The sequence below is a fragment of the Myodes glareolus genome, chromosome 27 (assembly GCF_982192425.1).
Source record: "Myodes glareolus chromosome 27, mMyoGla1.1, whole genome shotgun sequence".
Classification (NCBI taxonomy): Eukaryota; Metazoa; Chordata; class Mammalia; order Rodentia; family Cricetidae; genus Myodes; species Myodes glareolus.
In genome coordinates, this window is record NC_142052.1 from 10,334,934 (window position 1) to 10,351,922 (window position 16,989).

At 36.8% G+C, this 16,989-nt stretch overlaps 1 protein-coding gene across 3 annotated transcripts in view; it reads left to right on the plus strand.

Moving 5' to 3' along the window:
* Sema3a (semaphorin 3A) overlaps positions 1 to 16,989 on the plus strand; it is a 475,159-nt gene that overhangs the window by 436,743 nt on the left and 21,427 nt on the right. For all 3 annotated transcript variants that reach the window (XM_085684250.2, XM_085684251.2, XM_048433584.3), the window contains 4 exons: positions 3,633 to 3,852; positions 6,935 to 7,026; positions 13,135 to 13,176; positions 16,277 to 16,434. In XM_085684250.2, coding sequence (XP_085540376.2) covers positions 3,633 to 3,852; positions 6,935 to 7,026; positions 13,135 to 13,176; positions 16,277 to 16,434 — 512 coding nt within the window. The remainder of the gene's footprint in view (positions 1 to 3,632; positions 3,853 to 6,934; positions 7,027 to 13,134; positions 13,177 to 16,276; positions 16,435 to 16,989) is intronic.

Consider the following 16,989-nt stretch of genomic DNA (forward strand, 5'->3'; position numbering starts at 1 on the left):
GCAGAACACTGAGGAAATGCCTGTCATGGACACTGAAAGTACTAGAAGTATATGAGCTGCTTCTCTCTGACGGTGAGGGTGTTGCTTATCCTGATTATATGGTAGGCTGTGCTCAGAGGAATAGTAGTAAAGCCAACATTATCATCCCATGGCTTTGATTGAGCTTGCAACACTATCTTTCCAATGACACTGTGCCAAGCTAAACAAAATATCACGTAACAAAATATTCTTTTTAAAGATACATATAAAGAAAAGACATTAATATGATACAAATCCAGGATAGTCAGCCTAAAGACCATGTCAGAAGCAATGTTTTCTTTAAGAGGGTTGGCAGCAGAGGAAAGGTCTATTTCAGATGCCACAGTATAGTCCATCACTGAGGGTCGCCAAGGCAGGGGCTTGAAGCAGAAGCTATGGAAGAAGGCTGCAAGATGGCTGGTGCCCTGGCTTTTGCTAAGGTAGTTTACTTATACCCCCAGGAGCTCATGCAAATACAGGTACCACCCACCGTGAGCCGGACAGTCCCACATCAGGCACCAAACAAGACAACGTCTCAGGGACATGTTCTTAACTAGGGTGATCCGGGCAAACTCCCATTGACTGGGTCTCAGATGGCGCTGGTCTAAGTCTGATTTTAAGATGGAGCTCATTAGGAGCCTGCCCACAAGTCTTTCTGTGTGTCTTTTTGAGGCTTAATGACTCTCCCGCTCCACTTCTTTATTGTACTGTGCAATTTAGTGTGTCTTTTGGCTGTCATGATCCTCAGCTATTCAAACCCAAAGAATTCTTTCACTTGGTTTTTGTAGGTATAATTAAGGACTCATCAGTTAATTTTTTCTCCTGTGAGTGGGTCCATCCACAGGTACCCTAAGACTTGACAGATGTTCTACTGAGCTTCATGGCTGCTGGCCCCGCTTCCCCTGTTGTCAAGGCTTGTCCTCCTGCCTCTTCCATCTGCATAGCTACTTACAATGGCTTGTGCCACATCCTAGGGAGCCTAATGTTTTAGTGAACAAATCGCCACTCTACCTGAGTGCCAGAAATTATGTTCATGCAGCTCTAGGCCCAGGTCATTTCTTGTCAAACCAACTGGGAGTATTATTTTCTAATCAAAAGAAACTTTAAGAAAGATATTTTTAGACAGTGGAAAGGACTTACATTTGAAATTTAGCTCTTATTTTAATTTTACTTCAGTGATTTAATAGCATGATGGATTCAAGACAAGTATTTTATATTACCTTGCTAGATATAGGATTTAGTATTTTCATTTTCTCTGCATTTCTAAAATTATCTATGAGAAAATTTTTAAAAAAATGTGTTTTATAAAATATCGTTTCTAACTGGTAATGCTGCAACAGTAACAAAAAAATTTAAAAAGATTTGAAAATAATAATGACTAGACGGAAAGTTTTTATTAGAGATAAACAAATGAAACTTATGAAAACAAAAGGCATTTACTCCAGTTCTTAGTCACAGTTGGCCTCTCTTTCTTAGTAGACAGTTTCATGTTTCTACGGATGACAGACCTCCACATCTTAAATATCCTGTTCAAAATACCTTTTAATATGAACATAATAGTGTTTGTGAAATCAGTAATAGAAATTGCTGTATTCTGGGCTTTGTTCTATGGGGTGTATTGTTTTGGGATACACACACACACACAAACAGGAGCCAATTATTTTTCCGACTTCAATGATGAGAACTACGAGAAGTGATGATGCCAGTATTCAGTCTCCAGCTTAGCACTAACTCACTGTTCACAGTAAGCTCTTAGGAGAAACTGTATCAGCAGGCACTGTGCTCGGAGTGTTGGAGACAGCATTGCATAAATCAGGAGTGGAAGAAGATGGGATGAATGTTTTAAAGGGGCAAACTGTCATTTCTCTGTCATTTCAACATTATTACTGAGGGGCAGTCATAAATGCAATATTTAAACAACATGTTATTATTGAAAACAAATTGGTTTTCGAGATAGACTCTCACTGTGTTGTGTCTCCCTGGCTGTCCTAGGTCCCACTCTGTAGACCAGGCTGGCCTTGAACTCACAAAGATACTCCTGACTCTGCCTCCTGAGTGCCGGGGATTAAAGGTGTGTGCCACCACAGTCCAGCTATTATTGAAATTTAAAGAAAATCTATCAACAAATTATATTTTATACTTAAAAACAGATAGTAGAAAAAGAAACAAAAGTAAGTTGTAGGAAAATTAAAATAATCCTCAACCACAGTTTTTACTCACACAATTGCACATTGGTTCCGGATGTCTTTACATAATGTAAAGGAGAACACAGGGATCCTTTTTCAAAATTCCTTCTTTTCTCTTTGTGCGTGTTTTGCCTGCATGTGTCTGTACTCTACACATGTCCAGTCCCCGAGAAATCCAGAGAGAGTATTGGATACACTGGAACTGCAGTTATAATAGGATATGAATTATTTTTAGGGTACTGAGAATCATACCAAAGTCTTCTGAAAGAAGCCATGACATTTCTTTAGTCCCATAAATAATCTTAAAAGCCTTTGATGCTTTGTATATTTTTATAAGTTTTAATGTGATATTAAAGAAATCGCTAAGGTCTATCAAAACAAGAAGTATATTATTCTATCATATCTATTCCATGTGCAGGTCAAACATGTACACGGATATATTGTACTCTTATTTCAAAACATTATTTAATAACTCTTGAATTATTAATGAATTTGTCAAGTAACTGGCAAGAGGTTGATTTCTAACTCTAATCTTGGAAGATGTGATTACATTTTATCTCTCATGCACTTGCATGAAAAGTGAAGCATTACTGAACTGTAGGACAAGCTACGTAAGACTGGACATACTGTACCCTGTGACACTGTTTGCTCTACACACTGAATTACAGGGAGGAGACAAAAAAACGTTGATTTTTCTCATGGCTTTTTATTTGCTTTTGAGAAGAGTATTTCTACCCAGAGTTGACATGATACCAGCTCACAAAAAGATGTTCTTTTTTGCTTTGTATGTCAATATGTATTTTTCTTAACTTTGCTGCCTCCATTTTGATTGACTAGCTTCTGTGCCATACACTAGTAGACACTAAATAAAGCCTGAATTATTTTATTAAAGTCATTGATAATGTTTTCAACCTTATGTTATGAGTCAGACAAGAATAGTTTTTATTGTCTTTTGGTTGGGAAAGATCATTTGTATTTTAGGTGAGACTCTAAACTAAAGCAGTTATATATAATCAAGAAAAATATTGTTTCTCTAAACGTCATTAGTTGCACTCAAATGTAGCATATTTCATGTATTATGTTAATCATCTATTATAGAAAGAACACAGGCTGGTGCAGTTAACAGGGATGACAGACTTCTTCAGACTTCCGAACACCTCACACACATTTGCAAGTTCTGCAAGAAATGATGACATTCATTAATATTAAAAAATAAGATTTGTTTAGAAATATATACTGATAATTTCAACTACTAATTTAGGTACAGAAGAGCTGGTAATAACTAATGCTTACTTATGCAGTCAGGTTCAAATGTAATAGAAAATAATTATGGGTTTAGACTCACAGAATATTGAAGAAGTGTAATTTTATAATTTATAATCCTAATCATTAGATTTTATTTAAAAGGTATTCGCCTTTTTCTAATAGTGTCCGAGTAAAACATTTGGTGGCTTTGACTCCACAAAGGACCTTCCCGATGATGTCATAACCTTTGCCAGAAGTCATCCAGCCATGTACAACCCAGTGTTCCCTATTAATAACCGCCCAATCATGATCAAAACGGATGTAAATTATCAGTTCACGCAAATCGTTGTAGACCGAGTGGATGCAGAAGATGGGCAGTATGATGTCATGTTCATCGGAACAGGTACCCTTTTCAATTTTACCCTTGTGTTTTCTGCCAGAACACTGTATTTAGCTGACTAAGTGTACTAAGAACCAAGTTCTGCATTCATTTTCAAGGTACCAGAACAATTTGCCAACATTTTGTAGATACATTTGCTTAAAAAAAGGGGGGGAGGGGTTTCTTTGAAATTAAACTTATTCAATGCAATCAAGGAAATGTAAGAGCTAAATAATCAATTATAATAATTGAATCATAATTCTTCTAGTTAGGGATACACAAAGACACATACACATGCCCAGTCACAATATTGCTCAAATCATGACTGAGATTCCCAGGGTGTTATGTTACTGCAAACTTGTCTGAACCTTAACATTTCCACTAATGAAAACCTTCAATCAAATAAAGGTTACCAAAATAATTTGTCCATTGTTTCTGACATACAAATAAAACCTGGAAAAAAATTTTATGAGAAAATGTGTTGGACACTCATTGAATGCCTTTCTTTAGAAATGTAAAAAAATCCTTTCACTGATTTTACTTTTAGAAGCAGATTTCTGCAGGTGTATTTTCAGAATCAATCTTTCTATGGCTGTGACATGCTATTTTGTTTCCCCATACCCTCTAAACGGTGATGCAATCTATGAAAGTACTAGTTACAAATCCAAAACCTGCTACTTAACGTCAGATTCCAGGGTAATAAATTCCTGGTCTCCATTAACTTCATTAACTGACATAAATCAACAAGAGACGAAGCAAAACAGTGTGCTCCACCGTAACCTGGTGCAATAATGTCTTCTCTTCCTTTGGGGAGAAACAGAAAGAAAATTACGTTGACTACAGCAGAACAGAAAATGTGTGGTAAATTACAGTAAGATTCATACCTTAATTGTTAAATCCTGATGTCATTATGTTTAACAGTGTCAGGTTCTTAGCAATACATTAAAGACTCCTTTTACGGAGAATATTCCCCCACCAAACGAAAGACTCCTGATGAGAGTCGGAGTTCCATAACAGCCAGTGTGTGTAGCACCCGCAGCTTACAAATAAATCAGGAAATAGAAGAGAATATTTCTTCTCAGCAAATATTAGCTTCTCTTTTAATGTCAAGTTGTAATTGAATCTCTGCAGAGTAATTGGGTTTGTTCCATAATGTCACTGCGGCCTTGCTCGCCATCCCTAGTTCAGAAGTCCCTTATTCACTCTCAAAGCAGCAAAGCCTGCTTCCGGGTGTCTGACTAAAACAAACCAGTCATGAGCATTTAGTTTCCCTTGGACTCAAACTGCCTTTAAAAACCCCCTTTTCACGAGGATGTTGAACGTTGGATGCTGTGGATGGTTGTAGGTCAGTCCAGACCAGGGTCATCTGTCAGCAAGGAAATTGATTACAGTAATTGTATCTTTTAACTAAGTTTCACTTCATAGAGCATTGATCCTTGTTGAGTAATCTGATTCAATTTGTGTGAACTTGTTTGAAATACTATTCGGTAAAACTTGATCTGGAACAGAGATAAAGTTGTGTTTGGGTCCAGGAGACCCAATGGAGTCACTAAGTAGATTAACCTAATTTCCCTTTAATCTTTGGTGTTATGAGCAGGCTAAGGTCCTGTAAACACAGAAGGATCCTCTTAAAAGTGGACTTTTTTAAAAAAAAAAAAACTTTAAAAGGAATAGCCTTGATCACTCCACTGAGGACAGAGACCAATAGAGTCGATGTACTAGGCTATATTTCTGCTATAGCGGTTCTTATTGGTAAGAATTTCTTTGGATAAAGGAAAAGTTTGATAAAAATAAACCAACTGAGGCTGCAAGAATTGATCAAATTTACTCAAAACTGAAATTGTTTAGACTCAATATGTTTGCCTTTGAACAAAGAGTGGAATCACACCTGACACACAGGAAAATTCACATTGCATAAATGAAATTTCGGGTGAAAATGACAGATGTTTTCGTTGCAACATTTTTCTCTTAATAATGAAAATTAGATAGCAATTTCAATCTCGATAAACTGAAATCAATTTTTTATCATTTAATTCCTGAATTTAACTTTGAAGACTGTAAACTTAATTTCCAAGTGTGCATATTGTAGAGAAACTATTGTGGTAATCAGAAGTGTTTACTATGAGAGATCACATCGCCATTCATCACTTCAGTATCGTTGAGCCTGCCTTAAGGGCCGCTAAGTGTGGCCACTTCTAAGAGATGACTGTGCTGCTGAACTCGGAGGCTCTTATACCTGAGATGGGCGGTGTCTTACAATTCTCATCTGCAGAGTCTGTGGACGTACACTGGTGTCAAAACAAAAGAGGAAAAGTCTGTCTTGTCAAATTGGTTTTATATATGTGTGTGTGTGTGTATGTAAATATATATTTATATATATATAAATATACATATATTCTGGAATGTATGGCAATTAAAAATTTTAAAGTAAAAAAAGCTGTCCAACTTAGCCATTTTATTGTGTTTATTATATTTTTGAAAATTTCTACACTTTCATGTTACATTCTTCTTTGAATCTTGATATAGTTCTAAAAATTGATTTCTATGTCCCATGGTTATCTTTATAGTTCATAGTCTAACTGCATAAAATGCATTTGTATGTAGAGTTTTACCAATGTACCCACACGGAAAAAAATTACAAAGAGTTAGGTTGGAAAAAAAATTTTTGGTGGGGCTGGGGAGATTGCCTGGTGTGAAAAAGTACTTGCCATGCTTGAGTTGAGAACTTGAGTCTAGACCCAGGAAGACATGGAAGAGTTTGATGTAATCTCAGAATTTCTCTGGAGAGACGAAAAGTTTAGGGTCCGAAGCTTGCAGTCTAGTTAACCTGGAATACGAAGCAAGGTGTCACAAGCAACGGAAGTATTGCTTCTAACAAACAACCTCTAACAAAGTGTATTGCAAGAACTGATTTCCAGAAGTTTTCTCCTGAGCTTTCTTCTATGTGTGCTGTGGTTAACACACAGGCTTTCTATTCCACAAGATAAAAACAAAAACAAACAAACAGAAAACCTCTCTACAAAATTCCTCATTGTCCCTCCCATTCAGGGTAAACTTCATTCTAATCTAATTCCATTGTAACCTTTCTCTCTGCTCTCTTTTAAAGATGTTGGGACTGTCCTTAAGGTGGTCTCGGTCCCCAAGGAAACTTGGCATGACTTAGAAGAGGTTCTTCTAGAAGAAATGACAGTCTTTAGGGTGAGTACTGCCTCTTTTAGCATCTACAGCTTCAGCTGAGTCTCTATGACCCAGGACAGCTGGGACACCAAAGTCACTGTGCACAGTGCTCTTGTAGATACTTCTAATTAGATTGTCAAGGATAAAAAGCAGACACTAATCAAACAAAACCTTGGAAGTTTCAATGCAGTTAAATGTAAGAATGTAAAATTTCTTGGCTCATATTTTTCTTTTTATAAATGACAAAATATATGATTTACATTTTGTATTATTTGTATAAATTACCTTGAAGATCAAATCCTCCCTATTCAAATCGCCTTCTCTTGCACTTTATAGACTATTTGGCACGATATGTAAGCCCTGTGTGCATTCTGGAAGATACGTTCAGTATGCCAAAGGAAAAAATTATTCATAGATTATTTTATAGTATTTTCTTAAGAAAATCAGTGAATAAGTTTCAGTAAGTAAGGCTTATGTTAGCAACAGAGAATTTATTATAGATGCCTACTCTTGAAACCTCAAAAATGAGCAAATATTTGTCCCCTTTTCCCAAGTCACCAACAGTCTAGGCAGGCTCTTCAAGCATCAGGTATGCTGAAGTTGGAGCAGTGACATGGGAAATAGATGAACATAGGTATCATACATGTTGCTCATCTACGAGCTTTTGCTAAGTGGAAGACTTTGAACAGGGATCATATTTTGATATGAATTACATATAAGACAAATAACATTCTGAAAAAATTTTGAGAAGATAATACAGTGGGTATTTACTGACAAATTAAAAAATATAATGTAAACTTGAATGCTAAGAGAGAAGTAGACAGGAAGGGTGGAAATACTGTTTGTAGTCCCACGATTTCATGTGATATCATTTGTCTTCCACATGTGTCACGCTGGCATGTATACATAACTATACACACATGCTCACACATATATGGATTATTTTCGGTTGATTCAACCTTTAATGATAGAGCTAAGTGCCCTTCACTTTTTTTAGCACCCTACTTAGATACAGATGCACTTAGCTCATAGACCAGAGAATCACTGTTCAGCTGTCTTAGGATGAGAAAATGAAGACAAAATTGCTGGAAAATGAAGGACTGTCATTCAGGCATGCCCCTGGTACACTGGGATAGATATTTGATAATAGCCGCTGGATAATCTTCTCCTAGACAGTTTAGAAGCCTCACTTTAGCCTGCATAGCAATCCTAGCTTCACATAGACAGTCCCTGCAAAACTCTTATATGCAAAATATTGACCATAGTACCCAGTGACCCTTGCTTAAAGCACTAGGGACAGTGACAGCATTCTGATCCACACACAATCAGGCTTGTTAGTGCCACTGTGCTTGTTTCTGTTTTCTTTTGTGGGCAGTGTCCCCAGTATGCCAGGCTTGCATTGAATTCACTGTGTGCCTGAGGATGGCGTTGACCCGCTGATCCTACGGCCTCCACTACCTGAGCATTGGGACTCTAAGCAGTACCACGATGCTCTGCTGAAATGTCATTAGTACTTATTACTTTGTTGTTTTTAGTTATCTAAGCTGAACATGAGTAGACTTCCTTATAAACGTCCTGCATGGTCTTTATTTAAATATTTAAAATAGTGAAATCAAATTCTGATTTTAAAAGTTGATTCTTTTGGCTATATTTAATTGCTGAATATAGAGTATGAACTGAATCTTACCGTTCATTATTCCAAGTGAGTTACCTCGAAAAGCAAGCACATTGGAACTTTAACCTAAAGATCGAAACTACAATTATCCAAATGGGCTGTCACCCACTGTAGAGTCTACTTAAGTTAGCAAACAAATGACGGGCAATGTGGGCAAAACTCATAAATGGATGCCTGTTATTCATAGTTATATGTCTAAAGCCTGAAGTGTAAATGCAGGCAACATTTATTAAACAAATGAAACATTACTGATGCAAAAATTAAATAAGATAAAGATTGGAAGGACCTTTTTCAAGGAATCAAGTAAAGATTGGTGAATAATGGGAAAAGTGCATTAGAAACAGTGCCATGTAACCGTGGTAATCTGATTCCATACTATTCTCTGATAGAAAGGGAAAAAGCCTTCCTTTAAAATGAATTATTAATGTAACCGTTGCAAATGAAGTCATGGGTGGCATCAGCACAGCACCGTTATAAACACCTAATGGCACACAGATTTAGTGTTTTCCTTCACCTTTCCTAGAATCAGGCTTTTACAAAAGTTCAGTCATGTGTGTATGTGTGTAAGAGAGAGACAGACAGAGGTGACCACCCTAAGCGTAATCTCTGACAATCGCAACTAAATGGACCTTCTGTGTTATACACCTCAGTTTCAAAGACTTTCTGCTACCACCTAGTAAAACTAAATTTTATTGTGTAGAATTATTTTTGTCATGTTATGATATTTATAAATAATTTTCTTATATTTTCATTAGTTTCTTGTTTTATTAATTAAATAAGTCATGTATATTTTGGTAGTAATTCTATATTGTAGCTAAATTTCCTTTTTAATGCATCTGGAATCTGAGGTTTACATTTCACACCTTAATCTTGTTTCCTTGCTACATTTTAACAAAAATTTCAATTTCAAAGGAGTTTAAGAGAAAATGGCTTTTAGAAAGAACAGGATGGGAGCCAAAAGATCTGCAGATGTGGATATTTAGTATCTATTACATTTTGTCCTTATTTGGGGATTTTCAAAGAGATGCATTTCGAATTTATACCAGTGAAGAGTAGGACCCCCATCTATGGCATTGAAGCTGTACTGAGAAGAAATCTTTATCAGCCTCTAGAAACTCTGAACAATTACCATTGCGCTGTGGAAGATGTAACTGTTCCTGTAGCCCAGCCGGGTTAGAAAATGCCTGCAACTGGAAGCATATCTCCTTTCAGGGAAGCTGTCGCTATTTTCTTCCCGGGCTTCGCTGTCCGTATCGTCACGTTTCTTTCTTTGGCCCTCAAGCAGACAAAACATCTATGGGCAGAGTTTACAGAAATATTTACTTTCTGCATTCTAGTCTATCAGCCAAGGTTCTTACACATAGTGTGGGCTGGCGATTGGAATATTTCACTGTCAAGCTTTGTTTAATTTTGCAGTGGAGGACAGAAAAAAAGAAAAACCACAATGCATTGAAGCGATAGCCACATACAACGAAAGGCAGGGAACTGTTACACTGCCTATATTTCTATTCGACACGTGTGTCTTTCCATGTGAAATAAAATGCAGTTTAACAAGATCAGCTGAGCTTCACCTTAGCTTGATCGGGTAAATACACAAGATAAAGATTTAAGGTCATGATCCTGACTGATACTCTTTTATAATTTTTAAGCACATTTAATGTTAAGTTAATTTACTTATATTGTCACCTCCATGAGACCATGTTCTTATGAATCTTATACTAAAAACTCATAAATTCTTGGATTAAATTCAGTACATACCACTTGCCATCTTGGGACTGGTTTTAGGAAAACACTCTGGCTAATCACAGAACATTCCAGTGGTTTTGGTTACAAGATACTTTTAGTTGGGGTGAAATCACATCCCAATCACTGCACAGAAAGAAGAATATTCTTTAGCAATAAAATTTCCATTTCAGAGTAAATCTTCTAATAGACACTAAGAAGTAGAAGTGCCATTGGTGTCAGTCTAAGAAACTAACACACCAGCTAGCAAATATTCAAAATAGCACGGCCAGATTCTAAATGTGCTTCACCAGCAAGCATCTGAGTTTGAGAGTTTGCTGTGTGCTCCTGAGTGACCTGCTTAGTTAGCGGAGCATCGACTTCTTATGATGAAGACTGCAATTATAAGTGTTAAAGATTCACTAACTGCTAAATGGTAGTTCTTGGGAAATAGCTTTACCCTTAAAAAAAAACTGCTCTAGAATGCTGGGCTCCCTTACATTTGTCCTTTCTTAGATGAAGGTATAAAAAGCCAGACACATAGTGATTTTTCACCTTGACTGGTCAGTATGGGTTTTTCTTTCCAGTCCTTCCAATGGGCTTTCCTTTTGAACCAGTGAGGTGCCACATCCAGCCATGGCGCCTTGGGAACAAAGGGCTTTATTTATAGTCCTCTTGGCTGCAAAAGATTACAAGGCAGTTACATCAATAACACTTGCATTTTAAACCCAATTTATGCAATATTCCATGAACAGCTGAGCAAACAAATGAGAGAATTTAATTTTCATTCAAATGTAAAACGTAATTGATGCTTTCCCAAGCCCAGCCTATTAACTTATAACGGAGCTTCCTTCCCAATGCTGAGCATCTAGCGTGAGCTATATCCGAATTTCCCAGGGTCAGGGCTGCAAAGGTGCAAAAGTTTAATAAGCACTAAATTAAAATATCTGGGAGATGTATTGCAAATTGGAGTCATAGAAAATCTTGAAAAGATGCTGCTTCTTATTTCACTTTCTTAACCATGAACACCAATTAAATTTACAATTGAATTTTCAATTTCATGGAAAAAATGCTTATGAAGCTGCATCTGTTGTAAAGGGAAGTCATATTCTCCACCAGTTATTTCTCAGGAAAATTACAGCTTATGTAAAGGGATGTCACTGTAATATATTGTGCATTAAAATTCAATTGCAGTTCATATTCTAAACTGTTACTAACTTCCTGGCATAAAAAATAAATAAGGTTATATTAATAAAGAATACCATGAACTTGATCTTGAATGCTGGCATAATATGTCTCCATGAAATCTGATGTGTGTTCGAGTTTGTCTCACGTTTTACAATTTACATTTGATAACCCATTTTCATTTGCATGATAGATGTTTTTACTTTTGTATTGTCAGTAAATAGGAAGTGAAAATTCACTCAACTCTGTTTTAAAAAGAACTTAGACCTCATATTTTATTACTGTGGGTGTTAACTTTCAATGCCTTGAAGCTTGACTGTATAATTTCTTCGATATAAATCTGCATGAACTTAGTTATTTCTTTAGTCTAATGAGAAATTCTCCTGTGAAATGGTTAGTAGGGGAGAAATTGCCATGGAAATGTCTCCTGACACATTTAATTTCTTTGTTGGTTAACTTATTCCAATATTGTAGAACCTAAAAATTGCCTTAATGCAGTATTTTTCATGAAATACAGATTTATGTTTTGTGGCTTGATAATACTAAATGGTAAATATACCCTTTCTATGTAGGCACAATGGGCTGACATTATTTGCCTCGCAGTTGTCTTTGTGATGGATAATTCCTCGAGAAATCATTACTATATTTAATAGTTACCATCACTCACTTAAGCTGTAAAGTAGAAAATATTAGAAATCTCTAAATTAGCCCATTGAGTTACCACACATCCTTAATCACTTATTTCACTTGTGTGCCAGGCAGATTGTATGTGAGTCATTAAGAAACTCACGTGCGAATTTTTGCCGTCAGGTTTGAAGTGGGGAGTCTGAGCTCGGCCTCTGCGTGTGGGGTGGGCAGCGCCATGGCTGCCCAGCTCAGTGAACGGAGGGCAGAATGGGAAGAACGGGAGAGGGATGGTGAACCTGTTACGACTGTTAGGGAGACACAAAAGAGGAGGTGGGAAAGGCTAAGAGGAAATGACCAATAAGCGATTTTGAGGCACAGTAGAATTGCACCGGCACATTCTGCTCCTGAAAATGAAAGCTCGTGGAGGAAGGGCTGCAGGAGAGGTCAAAGGGCGAATGGACCTGATAGGGGTTCAGCTTAGAGCATCCAGATTCCACCTAGACCAAAGGACCAAGGAAATCGTGTGATGCCTGTCTTTACAGCCAAATCGAAGGCGAAGCAGAGGAAAGTGAAGTGAAAGAAATAAGCAAGGAAGGGGAAATAGAGAATTTACTTCTTCTTGACTTCCTATGGACCCACTGAGACATTTTCTCGAGGCGCAGTCAGTGGGTGACAAACATACCTTGCCCAGGTATAGCCAGGCTCCCCAAGGACTTTTATGCGGTGGATGCTGCTGGATCCTCACTGTTGGCTTTGAGTATCTAGCACTTAGCTCTCCGGCTTCTTTCACACATCTTGTTTCCAGTTATGCTATTTGTTGTCAGCAGTGACATCATGTCCCTGAGAACTTAGTAAGTGCGTTAACCAATTACACATTATCTTTTCCCTCTTATCAAACACCACTTTTGCTTCTTTTTTAGGAACCCACAACTATATCAGCAATGGAGCTTTCTCCGAAACAGGTACAATCATAAGACGCTGCGGTCAGCAGTGTTTCATTGGTTTTGACTTTGTACTCGAAAGATCTATTTATCATCCATCACATTTTATAGACTGGTTAGCAGTGGGCAGTGGAAGAATCAAAGAGCAAAGAAGTATTGCTGTTCTAGCAAGCTAATGAAATAAAATTGTATCTTCTGTGCCATGCAGATTAATAAAATCCTATGCACCTTAGAGGTTAATAAGAGTAAGCGGTTGGTTATTACGTTTGGAAGATCTTAGCGTAAAAAGTAGCTCCTACCTTCAGTAGTATTGTATCACAAGAAAAGAAAAGGTGGCTTTCACTTCAGTTAAACATGCAACCAAGCACTACCAAGTGAGATATTCTAGCTTGCCAAGAATTCATAGCTTAAGGGTCACTTATGTTTAGTCTTTCATTCATATCAAATGGATGTTTTGACAAAACACACAAGAAAAACAGCTGATTTCTCAAAAACCATGAATATGACTCAAAGTTTGACTTCCAACAAATTGTATCCAGTATATGAATGATAATTTTGGAAAATAAATGGATATACTGAGCTGAAGTCTATTAATAATTAACCATATAAAAATGACAGTGAACGAGGGTGTTCTTCCCCGCTGTGAAAACTCGGGTACAGAACTATGAATATGACAGTCAGTTGGCTATCGTTATTTCTGATATATTAGTGAGACCTGCTTTTGACAGAGTTCTACCCCATGAACAAAACACTAAATCATGGTGCCAACAAAATGCAGTGTGTGCCTTTCCACACAGATGTATAAAAATAGATCGATAATCTCCAAGATATTTAACCTCAGAGCGCAGACGGTATTGGCACGGTACTGCTATCTTACACCTCATTAACATGTTATTCACCTGTTCTTCGAATCTAAAAATGGTCACATGTTGGCAAGGAAATCCGGGGCTTTCCAGGATGGAAGCTAGACAGGGATAATCTTTCCTGTAATGATTTTAAAGGTATTTATTTATATTTATTCCCTGCTAGACTTCAGAGCCAATCCTTACTGAATCGCCTCTAAAGCCAATTTAGCAAAGCATCCTGTCTGAAAATAATTAAGAATTTAAACATTTTAAAATATTGCCCATTAATACAACATTCAACTAAAAAGTTGCCATTTTGAATTACCACAGTAAAAGAATCCCTGTCTTATATTTCCCACTGATGGAGGAAAGATGGATTTCATTCAATAGGACTCATTTTCATCCCCTCTTAGGAGCATTTTTAAAGTGAGACAGCATTTTAGGGGGGACAAGTGATAATATAACTAACCTTCTAGATAATGAATTCACATCCTGCTTGTGGCCCTCATCTAGTGAGGAGACTAGCGAAATCTCCTGCAGCGATGTTAAATTGGGCAGAAAAAGCACATCAGGTTTCTAGCTAGTCACTGGATTATGCTCAGTGATGCCTGCAAGCCCCTATGCTTTATATGAATAGCATGATTACTTTATGTATCATTAGTAATCTTGAAGAATTATGATGAAATCAAAATGACATTGAATTGCATTTAATTTGGGACAATTTATTGGAGTTTGGGTTTTCATAACCATAACTCATTTGGACGACTGTACTCACTTTGCTTTTTCTCTTTTTACTATACATTTTTTTCTATTTTCCTCCTAAAGGCATATGTCAGACATAGATACATTTGTTTGGGTAGTTCTTTTCCTACTCAAATGCCCTATGCCCATAAATCTATAATTATGAATTTGGCATATGCTTCTGAAACATTATTAGCCAAGCATAAGGTCTTTTGATAGCATGGGCAATTTGGTTACTGACCTTTTCAAATAGGATCACAAAACCAGGGCTAGCTGCAACACCCATTATCCAAACATTTGATTGGAATGAAGGCACGGGATCCTGGAGAAATGGATAGCCTAGGCTATATGAAACTGTCTCAAAAGTATCAAAAGAGCCTAGGGTATCAGCGTCAATGTCATCATGTTCATATTCGTTGCTGTCAATTGTGTTTCTGGCTATGGCTACAAAGCCCTAAGCAATTCCACATTTGCTAAGTATGATATATCTGCCTCATTTTTATTACAGTAGATATCTAAGTTCCTTATTTAAAAAAAAGATAAAACATATTCTCTTACTAAGAAATAAACCAATTTTATCTGTGCTAATTTACAAACTCATTCGGGATAATACTAAAATTAAGGTGACTAAACAAATTGAACATCTATTAATATGCATGCTAATTTTATTTATTTTATTTCTTAGAATAGCAATATTTAACAAGGAAAATGTATATACAAGGAAATGGATTTGCTATTCTTCCCTCTTCCTATTCTTTTATAAAAATATTGTTTAGCTTTAAGCACTGGGCCGTTATCTATAAAAACACTCCATAATAATTTCTTAAATTTCATTAAACACTTTAGTGTCCATTCAACTTACACACAAACATATATAGTCTGTTAGGGAAAATCTCTGGAAATTCAAAGTTGACCGTGTCCATTTCTGACTATCAAGCAATTTATAATGTCAAAGGGCATCCTATCATTCACGATGAAGTTGTCCTAAAACTCAGTTTTCATCCATATCCTAGAAAAATTAAAATATACTTTAAAGTCTTTTGCCTACAGACTGTTATTACATGTCTCAGTATTCACATAATTTTTTTAAAAAGCTGTTGTGTTTTTATTTATGTTGTGTGGGGGTGGTCACAGTGTAGTTTGCAGGTGTGAGGGACAGAGAACTGTTTGGGAATGTCCCTTCTCGTCCTCCATCATGTGGGTCGCTACAGCCTCCATCAGAGTACCAGGCTTGGCAGCAGTGGTTTTTATCTGACGACCTGTCCTCTGGCATGGCATTTACATAACTTTTACTTGAGGTTTACTATATCATTAATCAATTCTCTAATGAGAGAAAACCGTCTCTCTCTATTCCTGTTGCAGTCAGATTCTTAGAATTGGTTTCTACTTCACTTAAAACTGTCCTGTCTGCTAGACCTTTAGAAACTATCTAAGCAATTATGATCCATAACTATAATGTATTGATAATGAGAGCCTAAACAAGGCAGTTTTGAAAGAGAGAGAGCCCAAAGAGTGTTTTCTTAACTCATCCACAGCAACAGCTCTACATTGGCTCAGCTGCTGGGGTCGTCCAGCTTCCTCTGCATCGCTGTGACATTTACGGCAAAGCTTGCGCCGAATGCTGCCTCGCCCGGGACCCTTACTGTGCCTGGGATGGGTCATCCTGCTCCCGCTACTTTCCCACTGCCAAAAGGTAAGACGAACAATCAAGGAGAAATACAATGTTTCTTCGCAGACTTACTGATTTGCTTTCTAGAACAACCCTTTATAAATAAGCACACTGCCTTAACATGAAAATAAAGAGAGATCTGAGATATGAACGTGATAGGATTTTTATTGTTATTTTGCTGTTGTTTGTTTTGTTTTCCCATTTCCTAAAAAATACAAAACAAGAAGATAAACAAATAGTAGGAAAATTGATTCTAAATGAGAACCAATAACTGAAGGACTTTTAGGACAGCAACATAATATCGCTAAATTCCTACCATTACAACCTAGATATGCAGTTTTGTTTTAATAAGGGAGAAACAGGGTCAAAATTCCAAAAATGTTATGAACAGAAAATAGAGATATGTCTAGGCCTTGTGCCATTTGAACTCAATGTTCTATCTACTTTTATCTATATAGAGATATTATGTCCCATTTTTAATTTTAATAAGGCCATTTATGTTACCAAATGTAAAGAAATTCCTTATAGAGAGGAGTTCAATTGCTTTCATGGAATCTAAGGAATATAGACGATCCTCAG